General features: G+C 38.9%; 1 protein-coding gene across 1 annotated transcript in view; it reads left to right on the forward strand.

Moving 5' to 3' along the window:
• FREM3 (FRAS1 related extracellular matrix 3) overlaps positions 1–27,085 on the forward strand; it is an 89,273-nt gene that overhangs the window by 13,506 nt on the left and 48,682 nt on the right. The window contains exons 3-6 of the mRNA XM_075860402.1: positions 17,433–17,579; positions 20,761–20,991; positions 21,637–21,762; positions 22,295–22,546. Coding sequence (XP_075716517.1) covers positions 17,433–17,579; positions 20,761–20,991; positions 21,637–21,762; positions 22,295–22,546 — 756 coding nt within the window. The remainder of the gene's footprint in view (positions 1–17,432; positions 17,580–20,760; positions 20,992–21,636; positions 21,763–22,294; positions 22,547–27,085) is intronic.

A 27,085-nucleotide genomic window follows, 5' to 3' on the forward strand; every position in this document is an offset into this window, starting at 1 on the left:
AAATGTTGCTTACAGGACTGACTATTGTGCACTTAGCCACACAGAAATCTCAGCATTCCAAGTGCTTTCCTTTCCTCTGGGATATGAAATCGGAAAACAATCCCAAAGCACCTGGGGGCTTCACCTATTCCGTAGAGTTTAGAGAACCTTTGCCCCTTGACATTTGCAGAAGCCCTACCCTGAAAAGGTTTTCACTCTTCACTTAAAAATGCATACAAAGGCGATCTATTTGATCCTTTAGGAAATGCTATAGGTAACAAAATCCTCAAACCATTCATTCTAATCCCTGCTATGAAATCAGCACATGGGGTCAATTTTGGACTGAGTTGTTTAGGGCCCACTAGAAGAAATGGAGACCCATCATCTAGTTATACAGAATTTCATTATAGACTCTGTGGTTATAATTGTAAATACTAACCATCAGTAAGAACTTTATGAATTTGTGAATGATTCCCAATAGTAAGTGATTTGCTTCAGATGTAGTAGTTCATTCATGGACCTCCTGGGCCCAATTATATTGTCTAGGCCTAAAGTAGGTTGCACCACTGGTGTATTTGTCCAGCCCTGATAGTAGTCGTGTTTAAAAAGTGTTGGTTGTGGATAGCTAGATGGATAGCTGGATGGATAGCTGGATGGATAGCTGGATGGATAGCTGGATGGATAGCTGGATGGATAGCTGGATGGATAGCTGGATGGATAGCTGGATGGATAGATAGATAGATAGATAGATAGATAGATAGATAGATAGATAGATAGATAGATAGATAGATAGATAGATAGATAGATAGATAGATAGAGAGAGAGAGAGAGAGAGAGAGAGAGAGAGAGAGAGATAGATAGATAGATAGATAGATAGATAGATAGATAGATAGATAGATAGATATTAAAATCCTTAAATCTAGATCAACAGGACCTGATGTGTACCAAATTATCAATATTCTGAATTATTGGACCAGTATATAATGGTACGTTTATTTGTAAGGGTAGAAAACCTTCAGGAAGGCAGCTCAAATACAATGGTAATGCAAGGCTTGGTACACACTATCCTTGGCGTATATGCTGGGAAATTCTTCCGGGATATATGTCTAACATGCCCATAGGCAATAATTATCAAAATGTATGCCGATGTATCCAATGGTATGGGCATTCCGTTCCATGAATCTGGGGCATACATTTAGACGAATGCTTCAAATGCTCCCACTGAGTCTTCTGATATGTTGTTTCTGCTTCTGGTCTTGTGAGATTCAGGATTATTTAGCAGGAGCCTCCGCAGGTCTGACTCCTAAATCATGGAAGTAAAAGTACCAGACTAGTTATAATGGCCTATCCAACACGGAACGATTGAATTCTGGATTTTTGTCCAGGTTTATTCCTTATTTAACGAGACAGTCGTAATTCTTGTTTTGGGAAAATCTAACAGCTGTATTTAGGAATCTCATTGGTCCCTTGAATACGAGAAATTTACCGTAAGTAGATCTTACCTTTTATTGGATTAACAATAGCATGTCAGTGTCAACCATTGTCGCCCTCACTGCATTCCCACTGCCGACTTTAACTTTTAATGTACAACGGAGAAATTGCAAACAAACTTCATATTAATAAAGGTAGTTCCGATCCTGGATGTAAATGACGTTTCTTAACCGTTGAGTAGATCTCAAGAGGGTTCAGATGTCTATATATACGTAGCTGCCGAGTTGTTTAGCAACTAGCTTTATGAGCAATAACAGTTGCATCTATGATGGTAATATATTTGGTTTATATTGTTTTCATTGGTTCGATTCTATAAAAAAATTTCAGCACTGATAAAAAAATTATCTTTAATTGTTTTATGGGAACATTTTTCTGATCATACCTTTGCATATATTTGAATTACAGGTCATTGTTTTGTCATTGGAGTAAGCTCCAATTCTATGGCTGGCCATACATTTTAGATAGCTGTTCCATAGTTATACCTTCGAACTCCCCCATACACACTCAGCCGAGCATGCATGTGTTCTCAGGGAGAAAACCGCTGCCAGACTCATCTGGCAGCAAATTATTTAATAGTGAACAAAAGGATCGGGCATGTTGAAATTCAACATGCCCAACCCTTCTCTACCCCGACACCTGCCGTCGGGGGACAATCGGTACGCCACCAAAACACATTAGATGTTTGGGCGGTCCTGCCAAAATTGGCGGTTTTGGCAAACATACATCTAATGTGTATGGCCAGCTCATGTTTAGGGCTACCTAAGACCAAGCCGAAACCCTCCCCCATTGTCAGCTATATTAGATTTCCAATCTAGTCAAAGAAATGCTCTTGTTAGAAGCAATGGCTATGATCAATAAAACACATGTTCTAAGTGTCTTTACAATGGCAAATGGTTTCAGCTTGCTCTAAAGGATCATGGTCTGGAGATTTCACAAATTGAGGATTCTGGATGTAAATAACGTTTCTTTACTGTTGCGTAGATCCTTCACTACATACAGTCATATCACAGGGTGACAATTGCTGTTCTAAACAAACAAAGACACCATAGCAGTTGTCACTTTGCTTCCCTTCCCCCCCAAAAAATTCTTGACCAATACAATAGCATTTAATGGTGTTTTTTTCTTTTCTTTTTTTTACCCAAAATCTCCATAACTTCTATATTCATAGCTGGATGCTGACCCTTCTGTACGATAAGGGTATGTTCACACGCAGTGTTTTTAGAAATTTTTCTGGGCGTAAATGCCTGAAAAAAACGGAAGCTGAAATCCTCCAAACATCTGCCCATTGATTTAAATGGGAAAAACGGCAGTTCGTTCAGATGGGGCGTTTTTTTACGTGGCCATTTGAAAAAACGACATGTAAAACAAATTCCCCTAAAAAGAAGTGCATGTCACTACTTCAGCCGTTTTTGGAGCCGTTTTTCATTGTGTCATTAGAAAAACAGCTCCAAAAACAGCTCCAAAAAACGTCTCAAAAAAACGTTAGATGCTTTAAAAACGTCTGAAAATGAGAAACTTTTGCCTTGAAAACAGCTCCGTATTTTACACCTGTTTTACTTTAGCTTGTGAACATACCCTTAAGGTGAAATTTATCTTAAAACATTTATCGAAAGTCTTTCGCAATAGAGCTGACAATGTAACAATAAAGAAATCCCGTTATTTCTCGGGCTTGTGCATATTTGCTACAGTAGTTGTATTTACTGACAACGCTTAACTAGAATCACAAATAGTGGCCATATGAAAACATCCAGCACGGTTTTCTTGACTGTGATGCTCTAGAGAATTTGAGACTTAAGAGACCTTTGTTTTCGGTGGGTTTGATGACATTCCTATAAGCGAGATACAAAGATCACGGCTTTGTGTCAGCAGGCAGACTGGCTGTCTGGAGGTAAATATTTCTTGGTTTTGAATTATTGCGATCATCACTTTTCTTTTGAAAATAAATCCTCTGTGAGGATGTTTTAATCTCTTCAATGTAACACCCAGAGTAAATCAGTCAATGAACATATCAGATATCAAACACATATGAGTACCAATGGTTGCCATTTTCTAATAAAGAATGACATTTTAAAGATGTGTTACACTTGAAATATTCAGTATTATGTTGAATTAAAAATTCCAGCCATAGCTTAGATGAAGGATTCAAAAATAATGACCATATTGAGAGAAATATTCCATTTTGTCAAATATTTTAACCACATGATATGTTACCATAGACTTACGTATTATTAGTGATTGCTACATTTTTGCATTTTATTTTTTTATCAAACTAGGGAGTGAATCCAAAGCAGAGGAAAACTGTAAAGATATGACTTAAAGGTCTCCTCTTTTTGAATCCAATCCTGGTTTTGACTAAAAGAACATTAAAAAACCCCCAAAGCTGTACTGGGATAGAACGCCCCTAGAGATAGGCTTTATTCTTACTGGCCCTATGACTTAAAGCAATGGAAATGTTAAGAAAATAACTAATAGAAGTATAAACAGAGCCTTAGGCAGAAAGCAATATAAAGTTATTTTTTCAGCTGTCCCAAAAATAATCAAAACTGGTAAATACATACGGGAAAAAATGGAATAAAACTGAACAAAAGTAGACAATGAATTCTCTAAGTCAGGGGTGCACAAACTGCGGCCTGGGGACCACATGTGGCCCTCGATGCTGTTCTGTGCAGCCCACTTACATCTTTGGCAACCCCCTATTTTAGGATGACTCTCTGTTAAGAGAGGAAGAGATGAGGTGGACAACTGGCTACGCAAGTATGCAGCTTTTTTTATCGTAGTTTATGGGATTAGATACCATAAGCTACAGTGGAGATAGATGTGCTTATGTGTGCACACTTTGACACTTGCTCTCCAGGGACCCTCATGCTCCAGATAAGTGAAAGTCCCAGATGTGGAACCCCCACATATCAGAAATGTATGGCATATCCTGTTGATATATCTCCGTTGGGAATATGCCTATAAGTTGTATTGCGGTCCTTGGGAGTAGTACAATCTCACATTGTGGCCCTCGTGCCAAAAAAGGTTGTGCACCCCTGTTCTAAGTGTTGTACATTGAATATTTATGATGTCATCTACAAAGCCCACCAATCAATTACCTCTTTCTTTCACAACATGTCAGCATTAGTAGGAGCTGTTCAAAGGATGATCTGTCAGCAAGATCTGTACGATTTGATGATTGTCCTCCTAGAGAATGTGATATTTGACTTGTCTGACCCAAGTCCACCAGGCCAAAAAAGGACCTGACAGCAAAAACAAAAACCGGGAGGATTTGTAGAAGGGTTATAGAGCAGACCCTTTCATTTATAAATTCCTTGGGTTGTGAATGACCAAAACAGAAGCGTTACTATATATTGTTAATTTTTTCAACTTTTATATAATCATGTTATCACACAATGATGCCATCACCCCATCATGTCACAAAAAAATCACATCATTACACAATTACATCATTACACAATCACATCACCACACAATCATGCCATCCTATAATCATCACACAATCATGCCATCCTATAATAATCACACAATCATGTCACCACACAATCATGTCATTACACAATTACATCATTAAACAGTCACATCATAACACAATCATGTCATCACACAATCATACCATCCTATAATCATCACACAATCATGCCATCCTATAATAATCACACAATCATGTCACCACACAATCATGCCATCATATAATCATCACACAATCATGCCATCCTATAATAATCACAAAATCATGTCACCACACAATCATGTCATTACACAATTACATCATTAAACAATCACATCATAACACAATCACATCATAGCCCAATCATGTCACCACACAATCATGTCAGTACACAATCACATCATAACACAATCACGTCATCACACAATCACATCCTAGCCCAATCATGTCACCACACAATCATGTCATTACACAATCACATCATTATACAATCACATCATCACACAATCATGCCATCACATAATCATCATACAATCATGTCATTACACAATTACATCATTAAGCAATCACATCATTACACAATCACGTACTACACAATAATGTCATCACACAATCATGTCATAACAGAATCATGTCATCATGTCATCACATATAAATAACATTACACAATCATGTCATCTCACAATCACATCAATACATAATTACACCATTACACAATCACGTCATCACACAATCACACCATAACCCAATCATGTCATTTTGTCATCACACATTAATATCATAACATACTCATGTCATTTCACAATCACATCATTAAACAATTATGTCATCACACAGTCACTTCACACAATTACATCATCACACAATCATGTCATCTTGTCATCACCCAATTATATCATTACACAATCATGTCACTTTCCAATCAAATCAGTTTTCAATCACATCATTATACAATCTCGTCATCAGTAGCGTAGCTATTGGGGTCGCAGTGGTCGCAGTTGCGACTGGGCCCCTAAGCCTGGGGCGCCCACGGGGCCCCTGTTGCCACACAGCAACATAACATGCATTTTCTGTGCCGTGGAGCAGACACTTCCTGGTTACGGTCACATGGTACACTTAGTGTACCATGTGAACGTGACGTCACGTGAGGGGCATTCCAGCCAGCGTGGAAGAGGACTACAGGTGAGCTGCAGAGTCTGTACTGTACTGTACTGTACTGTGTTGTATTGTAATGTACTGTATTGTAATGTATTGTATTGTAATGTATTGTGTTGTGTTGTATTGGGTTGTCTTGTAATGTATTGTGTTGTATTGTGCTGTCTCTGTTTGCGGTGGAGAGGGGAGGGGGGCGTTTCAATGCCGGTTCTATTCAATTCCGGAGCAAGGAGCTGACGGCTGATCCCTTGCTCCAGCATTCACTGTGCCCTGAGCGGCTTGATGCAGGCAGGCGGGATGTAACAACATTTTCGCGCCTGTCTGCGCCGAGTCACTCATAGCACACACCGGAGGAGGCGAAGGATCCTCCACCCGGCGTGGGAACGGGGATAGGTAAGTAATTTAAGTTATTTTTCTATTATTCACATATGGAGGCATTATACTGTGCGGGGGGGGGGGCATTATACTGAATGGGTGGTTGATATAGCGGGGGGCATTATATTGAATGGGGGACTGATATGGCAGGGGGTATTATACTGCATGGGGGCTCAATTGGCGGGGGTTATATACTGTATGGTGGGCTGATATGGCATGGGGGCTGATGAGGTGGGGGGCATTATACTGCATGGGGGGCTGATATGGGGACCATTATACTGTATGGTGGGCATTATACTGTATGGGGAGCTGATATGGGGGGCATTATACTGTATGGGGAGCTGATATGGAGGGGCATTATACTGTATGAGGAGCTGATATGGGGGCATTACACTGTATAGGGGCTGATATGGAGGGGCATTATACTGTATGGGGAGCTCATATGGGGGCATTATACTATATGGGAAGCTCATATGAGGGGCATTATACTTTATGGGAAGCTCATCTGGGGGACATTATACTGTATGGGGAGTGGATATGGGGGGCATTATACTGTATGGGGAGTGGATATGGGGGCATTATACTGTATGGGGAGCTGATATGGGGGGCACTACTGTATGGGGGCAGCTATGTGGGGCATTATACTTTGGGGGCTGATATGGGGAGCATTATACGGTATGGTGCAGTTATGGGGGGGCATTATACTGTATGGGGCAGTTATGGGGGCATTATACTGTGTGGGGGCAGCTATGGGAGCATTATACTGTGTGGGGGCCTTATACTATGGGGGCTGTTGGGCAAGGCGGATAGGGCGTAGGCACACACACAGGGGTCTGATGATCGTGGTGTTGGGGAGGGGTAGGGGGCCCAAGCTGAATTCTTGCACCCGGACCCATGAGCCTTTAGCTACGCCCCTGCTCGTCATCACACAATCACGTTATCAGACAATCATCCCATCACACAATCATGCCATTTCGCAATCATGTCATCAAATTACCACACCATCACACAATCATGCCATTAAGTCGCTACACAATCATATAATACACCATTATGTCATTTCGCAATCATATCATTACACATTCACATCATCACACATGTCATGACACAATCGTTTTATCACAAAATCATGCCATTACACAATTAAGTCATCACATTGTCCCGCCTTTACACAATTTACGCCATAACACAATCATGTCATCACACAATCACGTTATTACACAATCATGTCATTTTACAGTAATAGTAACAGGGAAAAAGGGATGGGAGGAAACCTCCAGCTCACCAGCTTCACACTCCTGTGCTCGATATCGCCCGGATCAACCGCGACGGCTCACGGCAAGAAACAATGGCAAAAAAGAGAAAAGATCCAGCGATGTGTGATATAAGTGGGGGAAACTCCGTTTCCACTTTATTGAGGATAATACACCGACAAACAAATCCAGCAGAATGACGGATAACACCAGGAGAATAACGAGGTGGTTGAAATGGCAAGAAATGAAGCCTACGCGTTTCAAGCACTGGCTGTGCTCTTAATCATGGCTAAGACAAATGACCGACTGCAAGGTGAGGAAATAAATGTATCCTGGGAAAATGGGAGGGTGTGCCGAAAACGTAACAACACCCTCATTTATGGTAATTTCAACACCAGGAGACACGTTCAATGAAAAGGTACGTATGAATTGTAACCTAAGTGTATCTGGTATATTGGAGATATTTATGGAGGAAATTCAACTAAAAAATGTGTTAGATACGTACTCTAACACAAATCTCGGGAATATGTAATGCAATATATCAATACATTCAATACTTGCAGAACGTCATGAGTCTAAAACGAATGCATTTAAACACAGAAATAAAAATTATTTCATGCAAGAAACATAACATAATAAGTGACAAGTGAAAAATGAAAATGCAGAAAAACAGGAATAATGATGAACACGAAAAACAAAAAACAAATGTGCATGCGAACATGTAATAATTAGACCGGGATAGTAAAGTCGGCAGTAAACTGTCGAAAATGATACAAAATTAATACACTAATACAAAAAAATAGATAACCGAATGAAAATAATGGTATATATATGCATTACTATAAGGGGCACCAAACTAGTCATACATAATGAAAACAATCCATGATCAATCAAATTTGAATATAATATGAAAGTGGGTGCCAGAATGGAAAACAGAAATGCATATATAAAACCAAAAATATTTATATATAACTAACACCGGTCTAATGAAAATGAGAAAGAAAAAGGAAAAATATCCATATATAGAGAACTGTATAGATATATTAAATAGTTAATGAAATAGCTATAACCTACATATGAAAAATGTTAAAAAGTGTGAGATATAAAAACGAGCTATCTTGAAAATGAAATGTAAACCCGAAATACGGGTATATAATGGAGCAATATACTATGACATTGGAAAAGTTAAGAAATTGAGAGTACCCAAATAAAGAAAATGAAAAATCAAAAAATACCATCCCATGATTGGGGTTTATTAGATATCAATAATTAGATCTAAATCTGAAGTAGAACACTATTGTAATGAAGTTAACAAGTGTACATTCTCAACCATCTAATGTTTCTAAATGTAATGAAATGAACAATATACTGAGATCAATTAATAATGAAACATCAATTCCTTTCGAAGATTGAGACCCTGGGGAAATCTAGTATTTAAATGGTAAATCCAGAATGCTTCCCGTGTCTGTAGCCTATGTTTAAGATCACCACCCCTGTGGGTTTTAATCATTCTTTCAATGGCATATATTTGAAGAAAATCGATGTTTCTATTATGACAGGTGATAAAATGTCTGCTTACATTAGAAATGTTGACAATGGCCGGATTCCTAATATAACTTAGGTGTTCTAATATCCTGGTCTTAAGTCTCCTTGTAGTACAACCTACATATTTTAACTTACATTGGGAGCATTCCACTATATAGACAACGAAGTCACTATTACAATTGATATATGTTTTTATTGGGAAGCTGGTGGAGTTATGTGAATCTGAAAAAGTTTTAGTGACTTTGCTGAAAGTACAAGTTTTGCACGGGTGGGACCCACATTTATAAAACCCCGTGTAATGAAGCCATGTTGGAGATTTGGTATTAGGTGGCAGATATGAAGGGGAAAGGATATTACCCAGAGTTGGAGCTCGACGGGAGACTATACGATAGCCATTTTTCAGTATGGATTCCAATTTAGGATCATCATACAACATTGGAATGTACCGGTGGACCATATCTCGTATTTCGGAAAATTGATTATTATATTGTAAAATTAACGTCGGTTGGGATGAATTATTAATTTTTGATGGATCTCGACTTCTATTGTGTATAGAAAGTAAATCGTTTCTGTCTTTAGATTTAACAATAGCCTGGGCCCGATCTAAGGTCCATTTTTTGTAACCCCTGTTCCCCAATTTATTACAAATATTGGTTTGTTCCAACAAGAAACCTTGGTTGGTAGTACAGTTTCTTTTTGCCCTAGTAAGTTCACCTACAGGTATTGACGAGATGGTATGTCTGGGATGACTGCTGGTGGCATGGAGAATTGTGTTACCTGAAATAGGTTTATGAAAAGTCTCCGTTTGAATCTTTTTGCCCACCAGCCCTGTTAATGTCAGATCCAAAAAATGGATACTGACCTGATGATGAATATAGGTGAATGACAGATTGAGCAGGTTGGAATTAATAAATGACCTAAAACAATCACGTCCTTACAAAATCACATCAACACGCGATCACGTCATCATATAATCATGTCATCACACAAACATGACATTACACAATCACATCATTACACAATCCCCAAAAAATCGGACACCATTTCTCAAGTTTTAAATAGATTAAGTCTGTGGTCAGAAACAGTCTGCAGGAGACATAGTGATGCAAGTAATAACAACATGGCTATTAAATTTATTGTATAATAATAATAATTAAAGGAATGTAACTGGAAAAAAAAGCCTAACTATACTGAGAATAGGAAACGATGAGAAAAATATTTATTTTTATTAGACATCTAAAATAAGAGCACTAATTCGAGAGACATATCTCTAACCCTGAACATATTACAAGTAACATGTGTAATCAACGTGTCATTCTTCATACTGATAATTCCTGCTGTATAACTCACCATTGCTTTACGGCTATTGCTTTACACAGAACAAAAATTTCACATTTCAAAGTAATTATTTTGAAAAGGAATTACGTTCCCGTCACTCCAATTAATCCATTACACTTGGCTGAAAACTCATTAGTATTTCTAACTGATTCCATACCCCCATCAAACTGAAGTAAAGTTTAAGAAGATTATTTCTGGCCACCCAGCTAAAACTGCCCAGCCATAATTAGGCATACATATAATTAGTAGTTAAGTGTCATTGTGAGTCTGCTATTCCAAGGTGGAGGTATAAGCTTCTGCCAGCCATTGTGAAAAAAAAAAAAATTATAATTCCCATGTGAATTCGCAAACCGTTTTTCTCACAGCCTCTTTTATATAATAGCACAAAGATGGTGACAGTCATGCATTCTCCGCTCTGGTATCATTGCATAACAAGACAATTTTGCCATTCAGGACTAGAAGAACGAGGCGAGAAAACACTTTGGGAGATGTAATGGCAAACATAATGAGTGTCTATCAGCTTTCCCATAAACTGCTATAACAAATAAGCAGCGCAATATGGATTGTGTAATAACTTGACAGAAGAGGAAAACTTTGGCGGAGTAAAGGGGTAGGGTGGTGATGTTTGTTAAAGGGGTTGTCTTGCTGCTAGGACTCCCAGTGGTCAGCTGTACTCTGTGTGCTCCAAGTGTTCAGTTCCCCTGTCACAATAGGAGGAATAAAGTATTTCACAGTACTCATAGAAATTAATGATCTGTCCATGTAATGCGCAGACGTGCCAGGGGCCACCAGCGTGAGAGATGCTATTTATAGTCGTTCCCTGATAATAGATGAGGGTCCTGAATGGGGATCCCCCTAAATAACTAAGATTTACCTAATAGGTCATTTGAAAAGTAGTTTTCTAAACCAGACAGCCCCTTTAAAATAAAGATGTATTGATAGTTCCGGCATGTTTTCGGCATTGTGCGCACAAAAACCTGAGTTTAAAGAGCTAGGGTAGTTGGACAGTGGCAGGTTGTCTCCATGTAAATCATCAGTGAAACAGGTTATCAATGATAAGTGAAGGTTTCCTTGACATCTTCTGACCTTCATATACTCTTCACACTGCTCTCAAATTGAATGGAAAAGTTTGCGGGGTGCGGATGTGTTGTTATGGCAGCAGGGTGCCTAATGAAGGTGCCCAGGTCTGTCATGTTGGTCCCCCTATGAGACCCTGCCATAGTTTTCAAAAACATAGAAAACAATATGTATTAAAAGTAAAAAAAAACAACCTTTTCCAATTGTTTCCCTAAAATAATGTAAGCAAGAAAAAAATAAACATAATTGGTATCGTTGTGTCCGTAACAATCATAACTATTACATTATAATGTTATTTATCCCACATAATGAACAAAACAAAAAAAAAAACAGAATTGATATTCTTTGGTCACCTCCCCTACCAAATAAATAGAATAAATGTGATCAAAAAGTCGCATGTAACCCAAAAGGATACCAGTAAAAATACAGCTCGTCCTGCAACAAACAACACTGTTTAATCGACAGAAATATTAAAAAGTTATGGGTCCCAGAATATGGTGGCACAAAACTATTTTTTTTTAAAACAAATAGTTTTTCTTTTGTAAAAATATTAAAACATAAATAAAAATTATATAAAGTTAACATGTCATTCTGACAGCATGGGAATGCCGTAAAAACTAAACCCAAAAAAACATGGAGGACTTGCTATTTTTTTTTCCATTCCACCCTCAAAAATAATTAGTAAAAGTTTCTCCGTACATTGTATGGTAAAGGAAATTGTGTCGACAAAAAGAATAAAAAAGTTATGGCTCTTAGACGGTGGGGAGGAAAAAACTAAACTGGAAAAATGAAAACTGGCTGCAGTGGTAAGTGGTTATTCTGCAGGCTAGGAGTTCAGGCTGGAGTGCCCTTTAAACAGACCACCTGGGCCAATGTTATTCAGAAGCCCCGTTTGCCATGTTAACCCAACACAGAAAGGAGGAGAGCTGCAGAATGGAGGCGCAGAAGTGCGGATGCCAGCAGAGGGCATCACTGGAGCAGGAAGAGGTGAGTCAGGTTTTCTAGCAACCTGATGCTGCCAACAGCTGGAGCTGCAACTACCAGAGTGGACACGCCGCTCGTACGTGGATAGGTGATTTTCTTCAAATCTATTATCAAATCTCTGGTTTATTATTACAGAGGTCGGATTTTGGTAGCATTTTGTTTGTCTCATATAATATGGTTGGCTACCAGAAATATGAGTAATGTCTTCCTCAGAAGTAGGCTCAGAAAATAATGGTGTAAGGTAATATCACAATCTTGTCTTATCAAACCTATATCTTAAAGGGTTATTCCCACCTTAGACATTTATGGCATAGCCACAGAATATGCCAAAAATGTCTGATAGATGTGGATCCCAGCTCTATCCCCAGAACAGGCGTCACCCGTCCCCTGTCCTAGCTGTCCCGTGAATATGCCATAACTATAGATAAAGGTGGGAATACCTTTACACAACAGGAAGAAATCACCATCATTTTCTGTGGCCACGCGAGCACAGCAGTACTACAAAAGATGGCCACTACTAATATCACCTAACTTACACATTCATACGACTGTCATTTAATTCCAAGTACAGTTGTGCTGCAAGTAAATGCACTTCGCTGCACCAAAATAGAAAGCCCAAGGAAAGACCAGTCTGTACCCACAAAGAAAAGTCATCTCTAGGGTGCCATGTATCAATAGGGTCATTGATTACACTTTAACTTTTAAAAACAAAGGCACCAAAATGCCAATACAACATATTGTTTTAGTTATTGCCCAACATTCTTTTTACATAAAATAACTGGTGTAATAAATTCAAACATAATGTGTATTGCAACATTGAGCCAGCCTAGCCACATCTCACGCTCCTTCTCTCCATTGTACCTATGCTTTACTTCACCTGGGGCAAAGATTCACCTGGGGTATCTTAATACCCTGACTGGCTTCTTGAAGCCCCTCTGGCACTGAGCATCTCCGGCAGATACCCTGTCAGCCTCTCACCCAGCTATGCCCCTGCAGTAACTATGCCGGTTTGTAGTTCAAGCATTATACTCACAGAAAAGTAAGATCATGTAGAACAATGCTGTTGGTCATCCCTAAATATAGCAGTGCAAGTTATTGTGGGTGGACAAAAAAAGTAAATTTACATGATGAGGTTGATATTTTTTTTAACAAAATGTGTTATCATTACCTGAAAACAATGCTTAATCTATAATGACAGACCATAGGGGCCAAGGGTTGTGACTGTTTTTATGGAATCCTATTATGGGAAATGTTTTTATTTTATGTTTTTATTACTAATGCATCACTACTTCTTGTAGTGAGTTTACATTGTTGACTATATGACATTTACAATGAAAGACAAATACTCTCCATTCATATATAGCATATATATATATATATATATATATATATATATATATCTAGTTATATATATATATATATATATATATATATATATATATATATATATATATATATATATATAGATATAGTTATAGATATGTGTATATATATATATCACATAAACAACACAAAAGTTTGAACAGCACATTCCAACAAAATGAAACAAAACGTGTATACAGGTGTAAGAACGCCTGTGACTGCAAACTTATACAGCACACAAGAAAATGTCGACAGCACTCTGCGAATACTAATGCATTACTGCTACATCTACTTACAATAGGGAGGTTCTTAGCACACATTTTGATCAAATTGTGTGAGCCCACCTGCCACGATAAGGTGACGTCTCTGAGGTGGGAACCTATGCTGCACATACATCCAGAACTTGGACTAAACCCACATATTATTGGGGAAGGTAGGAACCAGCATTAAACTAATTCAAATCACCCAGGGCAGAATGGGAGGAGTGCAAGATAAAAAAAAAAAATGTGCGCTAAGAGCCTCCCTATTGTAAGTAGATTTAGCAGTAATGCATATTTATTTATATTTAGTGGCTCAGCTGGCATTAGTGTTCGCAGTGTGCTGTCACCATTTTCTTGTGTGCTATATATATATATATATATATATATATATATATATATACTACCGTTCAAAAGTTTGGGGTCACCCAGACAATTTTGTGTTTTCCATGAAAACTCACACTTATATTTATCAAATGAGTTGCAAAATGACTAGAAAATATAGTCAAGACATTGACAAGGTTAGAAATAATGATTTTTATTTCAAATAATAATTTTCTTCTTCAAACTTTGCTTTCGTCAAAGAATGCTCCATTTGCAGCAATTACAGCATTGCAGACCTTTGGCATTCTAGCTGTTAATTTGCTGAGGTAATCGGGAGAAATTTCACCCCATGCTTCCAGAAGCCCCTCCCACAAGTTGGATTGGCTTGATGGGCACTTCTTGCGTACCATACGGTCAAGCTGCTCCCACAACAGCTCTATGGGGTTGCGATCTGGTGACTGCGCTGGCCACTCCATTACAGATAGAATACCAGCTGCCTGCTTCTTCCCTAAATAGTTCTTGCATAATTTGGAGGTGTGTTTTGGGTCATTGTCCTGTTGTAGGATGAAATTGGCTCCAATCAAGCGCTGTCCACAGGGTATGGCATGGCGTTGCAAAATGGAGTGATAGCCTTCCTTATTCAAAATCCCTTTTACCTTGTACAAATCTCCCACTTTACCAGCACCAAAGCAACCCCAGACCATCACATTACCTCCACCATGCTTGACAGATGGCGTCAGGCACTCTTCCAGCATCTTTTCAGTTGTTCTGCGTCTCACAAATGTTCTTCTGTGTGATCCAAACACCTCAAACTTCGATTTGTCTGTCCATAACACTTTTTTCCAATCTTCCTCTGTCCAATGTGTGTGCTTTTGCCAATATTAATCTTTTCCTTTTATTAGCCAGTCTCAGATATGGCTTTTTCTTTGCCACTCTGCCCTGAAGGCCAGCATCCCGTAGTCGCCTCTTCACTGTAGACATTGACACTGGCGTATTGCGTGTACTATTTAATGAAGCTGCCAGTTGAGGACCTGTGAGGTGTCTATTTCTCAAACTAGAGACTCTAATGTACTTGTCTTGTTGCTCAGTTGTGCAGCGGGGCCTCACACTTCTATTTCTACTCTGGTTAGAGCCTGTTTGTGCTGTCCTCTGAAGGGAGTAGTACACACCGTTGTAGGAAATCTTCAGTTTCTTGGCAATTTCTCGCATGGAATAGCCTTCATTTCTAAGAACAAGAATAGACTGTCGAGTTTCACATGAAAGCTCTCTTTTTCTAGCCATTTTGGAAGCTTAATCGAACCCACAAATGTAATGCTCCAGATTCTCAACTAGCTCAAAGGAAGGTCAGTTTTATAGCTCCTCTAAACAGCAAAACTGTTTACAGCGGTGCTAACATAATTGCACAAGGGTTTTAAAGTGTTTTCTAATCATCCATTAGCCTTCTAACACAGTTAGCAAACACAATGTACCATTAGAACACTAGAGTGATGGTTGCTGGAAATGGGCCTCTATACACCTATGTAGATATTGCATTAAAAACCAGACGTTTGCAGCTAGAATAGTCATTTACCACATTAGCAATGTATAGAGTGTATTTCTGATTAATTTAATGTTATCCTCATTGGAAAAAACTGTGCTTTTCTTTCAAAGATAAGGAAATTTCTAAGTAACCCTAAACTTTTGATCGGTAGTGTATACACATATATATATATATATATATATATATATGTCAGGAACCACCTGGATGTTCAAAATGTCACATTGTAAATATACAGCAGCTATAACATATTCCCTCCAACCTATCTGCCATCTTAAAATCTTAAATACATTTAAACCTGATAGAGGGTCATGTTTTTGACTTTTGACTCACCTTGCATTCGAAAGACCATGAGTATCGTGTCAGTCAGAACTAAAGACCATTCAGCACCCCTATTAACTGTAACATCTTGGTGTAGTATTTCTCATTAATCTTTCGTTGTATACCTGTCAACCATTCTAAGACATCCTCTAAATCTGCAAGACTATGCTCGCTGCTTGTTTAATCTAGTATTGTGGTAGAACAACAAGAAGTGAAAAGCATATTGGGTTGTGACGTGGCCTCTAATACTTAGAACACTTGCAAAGATCCTGTTTTCAGTGGCAGTAATACAATACATCACTCAAGAGGTAAGCGATCATCAGCCAGCTCCAACATGGGTGGTCTCTGGTGACGTAATGTGTAGACATTCTATAGACTCAGGGAGAGTGCTGTAAGGAAAGGAGTCTTCTTTATAGGTTGATTTATAAATTGTTTTGTTTTACACAAAGAGGAATCCCGGATGTGTGTATTGGCATTACTAATACATAGTATGTGTTTTTTCTTATTTGTTTATGTATATATATATATATATATATATATATATATATATATATATATATATATATATATATATATATATATTTATATTTATTTATTTATTATTTTTTTTTGTGTATATATATATATATATGTGTGTTATTTATTTTTTTTCAGCTGGTAGACATTATAGTATAGAATTGCTTAGCTTCCGCCATTTTGAGTTACAGGGGTTGTCCCAAAAGAACAGTCAGACGTATCATGAAACTCAAAACAGGAATGTGACTATGACCCCCATCAACCCCAAGATTGAGCTGGTCCTAATTTCCCATGCGGATTCACTCTCAGATTTCTAATTCACACTGAAATGAATGAAAGTTATGGAAACCAGTGCAGAGTTGTACCCTGATCCATTTCCATCTCTGCAATCCTCATAATAGGATTTGTGAATACTAATTCTTCTTTTTATTCCATGTTTGACTTTGTTGCCATATTTCCTCTCATTTTAGGAGGTAATAAACTAGGTAGTCAGCTATTCCGTCTTAACTGGGCCTGGATTTCACTGGAGAGAAATCAATATACTATAGATGAAGATGCCAAGTTCTTAGAAGTGACCCTAAGGCGTAGAGGATATCTTGGAGAAACTTCGTTTGTCAGTAAGTATCAACATGTATGTGACTTTCCACATACTGAACCTCATGTATCAAACCAGCGTGAGAGAAAAAGTTGTTTTGTTACCAATAGCAACCAATCAGAGTTTAGATTTTTATGTTCTAACCTGAATTTAAAAGATTTCTAAAACCAGAGGCATCCAAAGTAGAGTAGAAAGCCTTTTGGTGCTCTGTTACAGCTCATAATAACTCAGATGTTGTAAGAAGTCATAATGCGGCCATGTGCATGAGCCCTAGGGCTTAACAATCTTTTTAAGGGTATGTTCACACTGAGTTTTTTGCAGGCAGAAAATTCAGCCTGGAAAAATCAGCTCCGGTCTTTTGATGTGGTTTTGCAGCACACGCGTTTTTTGATGCATTTATTGCCACGATTTTTTACGCTTTTTTTTTATTTGCTATCTCTGCAACAGAAAGATGGAGTAACCGCGAGCGTTTTTTGCCGAAAAACGCGTAAAAAAAATGCGCCAAAAAACGTGTTTACTTCCTACTCCCATTGACTTCAATTAGCTTTTTGAGGCAGAAAACGCCTCAAGATAGGGCATGTCGCTTTTCTTTTGCTCGCGGTAAAAAAACGCCTCCACCTCCCATTGAAATCAATGGGAGTCAATTTCAGCCGTTTTTTGCCGCGTTTTTTGCCGTGGTTTCAGGCAGAAAACCTGTGTGAACAGGGCCTAATGTTTTCTGACAAATAAAAAAAAAAATCTATTGTCTAAACATGCAGAACAGCAATCATATTTTATTTTACTCATCAAAACGAATTGGATAATTTGTATTTACTGTCATTTATCTATTGTTACACTTTTTCCCGAATGTTACATTTCACTACTATATTTGTCTGGGCACCCCACCTCCCCTTAGTATTGCATTCTCTCTCACACTGACAAAATTCAACTTTTACAAGCTTTTCAGAACTCATAAAGAGCAACTAATATAATCTATATATAATCCCCAGTGTCAAGTGCCCAGTCCTTTACGTTTAATTCTTCCAGACAATTCATGGTAACTCAATACAGCTGGAATCTTGCTGGACCATTTACAACATATTCCCCCAATCACTCTACAGATGGATGGCATAGTTGTGGGAGAGGATACGGAATACTTTAACACAAGCTTTTTGTTGTTTGTAAAGTAAATAATTAAAATATAACCAACGTAAGGTTATTTCAGGAGACAAAAGAATAATGTGTCCTTATGCAAAATTGATAAACGTTGTATTTATCTATATATTTGTGTACTTTCAATCTCATTTAGCCACATCGAAATCAATTATGTTTAGCCACAGTGCCAAATTTTGGATGTCGTGGCCTCTAGTGTAAAAGCTACGTCTACCTTACTGCTATTGAGTCCACATGAAGGGGGCAGAGCATGACACAATCACCTGAAGAAGGCAATAGATGACACAGGGCTTCAAAAAGCACCAATGATGGCAGTGGCGGACACAGACTGCAAAAGGCCCCTGTGCAGATAATGTGCCAGGGCCCCCCCGCCCCCCCCCCCCCCAATACCGACAAAGTTACCTAAACATATATATGCATATAAAAATAAACCTTACTAATAAAAATTATGAAGGAAGATTTATATTGTACATTTTATTACCAGTTTAGAACACAAGTAACACATTTTTTTCCGGGTTAAATTCTTATCTAAACTAAGTCCCTAAATGTGGGCAAAGAAAATGAAAAACCTATACTCACCTCCTCCGGCGCCTCCGTTCCCCCTCCGCAGCCCCTATCCCTTTCTGTGTTTACAAAGCTGCTGTGGTGACGCGCGGTCGATGGCACATGACCGCTGCAGCCAATCAATGCCCTCAACAGCGATTTGCTGTGGAACTACTGTCCTCAGCAGCACACCAATGAGGAGTTATTGGCAGCAGCGGTCACGTGCCATCGGCAGCGCGTCACCAGTGCAGCCTTGTACACTTGTAACACAGACCGAGACAGGAGGATGGGGGCTGCGGCGGGTGACGGGCCTCTGTCTCAGTCCTCAGCATCGCGCAGCTGAGAACTGAGTCGGCCAGCAGAGGAACGGGCCCCCTTCCCACGCGGGGCCCTTGTGCAGCTGCACCGGCTGCACATGCGGTATGTCCGCCCCTGAATGATGGAATCCCTGTGTCATGCACCACCTCCTAACAGCGTGTCACTTTGGCAAGAGTGTTCCTTTAAATATAACATTCTATATAGAATACATTATAAAATCTATTTATTTGTGTAGGGAGATAGTTTAATCTACAATGATCACATTCATGTTCGTTTAAAATAAGTAGTTACACCACCTTTTAATAATTCTGCTTTCTTAGGTGGCTGGGTGGACTTTAGACACCCACATTATTCGAGCCCGGTGACAAATGCTTTCACAGCAACCCTCAGAACGACATTATTATTTGCTACTGTAAAATAAATCAAGGGGTTTTCCCATCATTGTAACTGATGTCATATCACTAGTATATGTCATCACTTAGTGATCGTGGGGGTCCATCTGCCTAGACCAGACCGATCCTTAGAATGGAGGGTCTGCAACACTAGCTAAGCGCTGTTGCTCCATCATAGTGTTTCCCTGTACAATGACGCAGGGAACTGAAGCACAGCCCCACTCACTTGAATAGAACTGTGTTGTAATTCCCCGCACAGCGGGTGGCCAGGAGAACTAGAGAAAACAGAACGAGTCGTTGCTCTTTTCCTCCGAAATGACGAGGGCAGCAGAGGTCGAACCCCCATCGTTCAGAATGTTATGGCCTCCTGTTCTGTGGCATATGATCATTCAATGATGGTAAATATCCCTTTAAGTGATATAATATTCTACTTAATTAGTCCTACTTACAGACTTAGTACTAATGAGTGCACGGTACTGTGGTGTGAGAGGATGAACTGTACCACTAGAGTGATATGCAAGCCCTGTGCTCACTAGAAAATGAGTATAGCTTTCTACTCCATTGTAGGCTACGTGCTCTTCGGTTCCACGGAATTCTCAATTCATTTGTACCAATAACCCACTGAGATACTACCACTATTACTATACCAGGATAACGAAGCAATCCTAACATATTAGGATAGGAACATCTTTTTTAAATCCCCTCGTACACGTCTTCTGCTCAGGCCACACAGAAGGTTCTTCATTATAGATTTGAAGGAACAATTCTTTACTGCTTGTATTCATTTGCCACATTAAGGTATTAGCACAAAGGATGGAGCAGCAATTAAAGATAAAGACTTTAAAGGAAAAACACAGAAGCAAGTCCAGTTCAATCCAGGTCAGACGACAGCTACGTGGAAAGTCAGGATAATAGCTGATGACGAATACGAGGAATCAGAGACTTTCCAGATATTACTATCTGAACCCGTCATGGCTGCATTAGAGTTTCCCAATGAGGCAACTGTTGAGATTGTGGATCCTGGTGATGGTATGTATGCTAATAATATGATGAGAGTTGAAAACTGAAAGGAATGAATAAAACCATAAAAAACAATGTTTATTGAACATAATTTGATTATATAAAAACTGTATTGATGATCAGAGATTATATACCCAGCGCAAATGTAAACAATTAAATGACCCGGCCAGTGATCAGTGCATTGTTAAACACACAAGGCCTCTTAAAGGGCAAGAGGCTTATTTGGTGAAGTATATCTGCTCATAACTTTCCCAGACATGAAGGTGCCGTTGTATAGCCTGGAGTTCATAGTGCAGTCTGAATGCTCTACACATTGAGTCGAAAGTCTGGAACCATCCATAGACAATGGATCTCATCATTCCCATTCAGTAGTAGACCAATAAGTAAACCCATGACATTTCCACTATTTATAAAAGCCTCCATCCTCATAAATTAAATTGAAAGTGACTTAGAGATGATCAAGTGGTTCCTGAGGTTTAACCCATGCACGCACATGACTGTAAATGGTGTCATTCATGGCTCTATACTAGAGAGTACATCAAAAAGTAACTGAAGTACATAAAGAGACCACATAGTCTTAGTAATACACTCTATAGTTGTGCGTTCAGAATTACAGGTGTATTACTGTATTAAAAATTCTTTGCTTCTTTCTAGAATCTATGGTTTACATTTCCCAGTCGGAGTATAAAATTGAGGAAGATGTTGGGGAGCTCTTAATCCCAGTAAGACGGTCAGGAGATGCTAGTCAAGAATTGATGGTTGTCTGTTCAACACACCAAGGTAAGCTTATTAACAATTCTGAATATCAGAACTGTACATCTACTCATTGTGAAGGGAAGTTTGGAAATGTGTGTCATCTTTATCATTTAACTTTTAAATATAAATAACCCATCCATATGGTAAGGTATCTATAGAGTAGCTGTATATGCCACTATAAAAAAATATATATTGAAAAATGCATAGCAGTGGTAGGCAACTTGTAATTTATCAGTTTTCATGAATCTAAATGACCCAGATGGTAATTGAAAGTTTTCTGAAGCTGAGAGGGGTATTTAATTTTTTTGGTACTCATTTCTAGGTTGGCCTCACCCCCCATACACAATGAGTGGGTTTGAACCTGCACAATGAGCCCTCTCCAAATTTGCTCAAGTAAACAAAGGTCAAATCGCCTTTCTTTTCTATAAGGGACGAGGTGAAGAATGGGGGGTGAACAAATACTAGACCCTCCTGTCCTCCTGTAACCTTCTACGGATGAACTGTAATTGTGGTCTTTCAGAAGATGCTGAGCTGCCCTCCTTTTTTATTCATACAGGCACAGCTACTGGCACTGTCCCGTCATCAGTTCTGTCTTATTCTGATTACATCACTCGTCCAGATGACCACACCAGCATTATTCGGTTTGACAAAGACGAGATAGAGAGAAATTGTCGCATTATCATAATTGATGACTCTCTATATGAAGAAGATGAGGTCTTTAATGTCACTCTTAGCATGCCAATGGGTGGACGAGTAGGGAATGAATTCTCCAGTGCCAAAGTGGTAATCCTGGCAGACACAGATGATGGTAAGAGAAATCTGGAAGAAGATAGTCATTTAAAAAAAAAAAAAAACATATATTCTTTATTGTCAGACTTATCACAGACTTTATATTAGAGGAATATTTATAGAATAATATAATACAGGAAGTTTAATTTACACAAAATAAACTTGTATAAGAATGAAACAATAGCAACTTGAAAATACAATTAAATGCCGTTATCAATTAAAAAGGTGACAGGCACCTCATTGTAATATTCAAAGGTTAAAGAGGCTCTGTCACCACATAATAAAATCCCTATCTCCTATTGAATGTGATCGGCGCTTGCAATGTAGATAACAATAAAGTTGTTTTTTTTTTTTTAAAAAATGATAATTTTTGCCCAAGTTATGAGCAATTTTAGATTTATGCAATGGTTTTTCAATGGACAACTCGGCGTGTTTTCTCGTTTTACCAACTGGGCGTGTATTCTGTTTTTACCAACTGGGCGTGTTCACTCGTTTTACCAAGCCGATGTGTCTTCTCTCGTCCGACGCGATGGTGAAGGACCTGTAGGAGGAAGTGATGTCACAGCGTGATCTCGCGAGAACACGCTGTGTGTCTGTGCACATGAAAGAAGCTGGGTGGAAACTATGAGAAGTGTATGACGCTGATTGGTCAGCATCATACACTTCTATTCACAACGCCCAGTTGGTAAAACGAGTAAACACGCCCAGTTGGTAAAAACACAATACATGCCTAGTTGGTAAAACGAGAAAACACGCCCAGTTGTCCATTGAAAAACTCATTTGCATAAATCTAAAATTGCTCATAACTTGGGCAAAAATGATCGTTTTTCAAAAAAAACTAAAACGTTACTGTTATCGTCTACATTGCAGCGCCGATCACATTCAATAGGAGATAGGGATTTTATAATCTGGGGACAGAGCCTCTTTAAGCTCAGAAATTGTCTCCAAGAGAAAAATAAGTAGAAAGAAAAGAGGGCTCCGAATTGTAAAGAGATATTTTTGTCTACAGACAAAACCCCCATGTTATGTTACTTTAGTAAATGAAATGAGAGTATTTTATGAAAGTTGTATTGATAGCCATGAAAAAGAAGCTGTGGGGCAATGACCTGACAGGAGAAGGCTTTTTTTTATTTTACATAGAGCCCCCTTCTCTGGGTATGCCCCTGAATATCTAGGGGCTGAATATTCATGCAGTGCTGACCACAACTATGTACCAGGAATATAAAATAAATGTATGTACAGCTAGTTTATCATGAGATCCATACTCTTTTTTTCATTGCTGGTTCCTCGACCAGGAACATAGCCAGAATTTCAATAATTTGAGCTATCCAGGGATGCCACAACAGAAGACATACTAGCACAATATTTTCTGCTCGTAAGACCAGATTCTGCCTCAATTCAAATAATGTTTATTATATTTTATTAGAAGTGAAATATACCTCATTTTGGCACATATTTATAAAACACTTAGGTTAATAGTTGTAGATATCTATTTTTGGTCTAAGTGCTAGATTAAATTAATAATCAGCATTGCATAGAAATATATAATGCATAGCGCTCAAATAATGCCACCTTATATGTATTGCATGACTACTGTATAGCAGATGTTACAGACTACAGCTACAATTTTATCAGCCTTCTTTATATCCAGGTCCAAATCACTGGATGATTGGCCATAAATTTTAGATAGCTGTCAACAGAACGATCGTTCGGCCAAAAGCTATTCCTCCTGATTCCCCCATACACATGGACACCCCGCTCAGCTGAGGGTGCATGTGTTCTCAGGGAGAAAGCCACTGCCAGACTTGTCAGGATTAGCCATGTTGAAATTCAATCTGGCCAACTCTTCTCTCCCCCGACATCTGCAATCGGGGGGAGAGTCAGGACGCCACCATATACATTAGATGTTCGGCCAGTCAAGTTTGGCCGACATATATCTAATGTGTATGGCTACCTCTTATTAGTTGTGTTCATAAGACAAAGCAAGACCCTCTTAAAACAGAACATAGTTACATAGTTCACTTCTGTCCCATATTTGGAGAACCATGGGTTAAAATAAATTTTATGATAAGGGTTATAGATATGTAATTTGTGCCAACTATGCATCCAGAGCTGTTAGTGCATAACACTGTTACAACCTTAAATAATATAAGCTTTTTTTTCCACCTTGTATTTTGAGGGTTTTGGTTTTTTTTTCAGAATTAGGTCAAATGCTATAATTTAATGTAAATTCGTCCTCAATTTCAACTTGATTTCAAGGGGTTTATATGGATGCCATAGGTAAATAGTTCTCTTCAAACTGGCAATTACATGGTGGAGGAAGCAGACTAGTGCCATTGTTCAACTATTGTATGCTTGGGCTATCTAGGACCTGGTCTTTTTTTATATCCAGCTCAAGAAGCACCTGGGCATGGGAACATGATCACATGAATTGTCGTTCTAATCATAAATTTCCTGCTCATGGTGTATCCTATACGCGCAATCAATGTAGAAAGACTTAAAGGGCAGGGACAAAGAAAAGGTTTACTTCCCTTGTAGACACACAACAAAGGTAAGCTTTCTTAGGCTGCTTTCTCAGGCTCCTTTGAGGATTAGTGTAAATGGCCCTTTTTCAGAAACAACAAGGTAAAATGAGACTATGGGTAGATGGTTGATATTACTAAGGCAGACGGATTGAAAAGTGGAAAAGGGGCATAAGCATCATGTCTATATAAATAGAATTTGGGAGCATGGTATGTATTTTACAAAAAAACTATAATCTGTAAATAATTTAAACAAGCAGGACTTGTTTAGTACAACTAAATATAAGTTAAAGAAATAAATAACCTTATATACATTTTTTTTTTTTTTAAAAAAAACATTAGCGACAATGTAACAAAACTAGTGAAAGAGAAAAGTTGAGGAGTTGTCCATGTCAACTAAGAAGATTCCAGCCCTGTATTGATTCCTTTAAAACAAAAAAAAAATTTGTAAAAAAAACCTAACATCTTATATCTTTAAGGGGTGGAGCAATTGGGGGGGTTGTCACGTGCTCCCTGGGTGCTGGGGCTAGGGAGCACCAATAAGCCACTCTGACTTGGCCAGACTATTTAGATACAGGACAGCAAACTGAATTTTTTCACTGGTTGAGGGAAAATTACGGCTCTTCAATGTATTAGCCATGGCATACACTTAATAACTGTACTATATGTAAAATATAAGGGAATTGCATATACAACAATTATCTAATATAATATTATGAATGATATTAGCAGAATATGGAAGGATTTAAAACCCTTAATTTATTACATTAAGAGATATTCTATAATATTTGAGAATAGTGTTATTTTTGTTTTTTTTTGCAGTTTCCTCATTTTTTTGTGTGTCTCTTAACCAGAGGTAATCTTTTACATGCAGACTGCAACCCCTAGACCAGTCGATTCCAATTTTTATAATGTGGGAGACCCCTAAAAATGTTTTCCCACTCCTGGGGAATCCGTTTAAGGCTGGATTCATACGAGCATGTTCTGTCCATAAAGGATGGAACGTATTTCGGCCGCAAGTCCCGAACCGAACACACTGCAGGGAGCCGCAAGGAGTCCCTGCCTCTCCGTGGTACTACTGTCCTGTACTGAAAAACATGGTTATAGTACGGGACAGTTATCCCGCAGCGAGGCAGGGACTCCTAGCGTCATGCATAACTATAATGCTAGGAGCCCGGCTCCCTGCAGTGTGTTCGGTCCGGTACTTGCGGCCAAAATACGTTCCGTCCTTTACGGACCGAACATGCTCGTGTGAATCCAGCCTAAAGAGGCTCTGTCACCACATTATAAGTGGCCTATCTTCTACATAATCTAATCGGCGCTGTAATGTAGATTACTGCAGTGTTTTTTATTTAGAAAAATGATCAACTTTGACGGAGTTATGACCTATTTAATATTTATGCTAATGACTTTCTTAATAGATAATTGGGCGTGTTTTTACTTTTTGACCAAGTGGGCATTGTGGAGAGAAGTGTATGACTCTTCTTATAAGTTGGCAGCAAGGCACCCGTCTCATTCCTGGTCCCCAGCATGGCTTCAATCTCCTTCTCAGTCCCCAGCATGGCTCCCCTCTATTTCTCAGTCCTGAGCATGGTTGATCTCTTGTTCTCAGTACCCAGCAAAGCTCTGCTCTCCTTCTCAGTTCGCAGCAAGGCTCCACTCCCGTCAGTCCCCTCCATGACTTCATTCTACTTCTCAGTCTGCAGAAAGATACCACTTCCCTCAGTCCCCAGCATATCTCCACTCTCCTCAGACTGCAGCAAGCATCCACTCTCTTCAGTTGCCAGCATGGCTCCACAGCATTTCTCAGCCCCTAGCATGGCTCTCCCCTTCTTTTCAGTCCCCAGCATGGCTCCACTTTCCTTCTTAGTCCCCAGCAAGACTTCTCCCCTCAACTTCCAGTATGGCTCTAATCTCCTTCTCACTCCCCAGAATGGCTCCCCTCCAGAAGTGCAACATGAAGCTTCTGGGCTCCAATGCAAAATCTGTATTAGGTTCCACCATTTAATGTATGACATTTATAATATAAATCATCT

The sequence above is a fragment of the Rhinoderma darwinii genome, chromosome 1, assembly GCF_050947455.1.
Source record: "Rhinoderma darwinii isolate aRhiDar2 chromosome 1, aRhiDar2.hap1, whole genome shotgun sequence".
Taxonomy (NCBI): domain Eukaryota; kingdom Metazoa; phylum Chordata; class Amphibia; order Anura; family Rhinodermatidae; genus Rhinoderma; species Rhinoderma darwinii.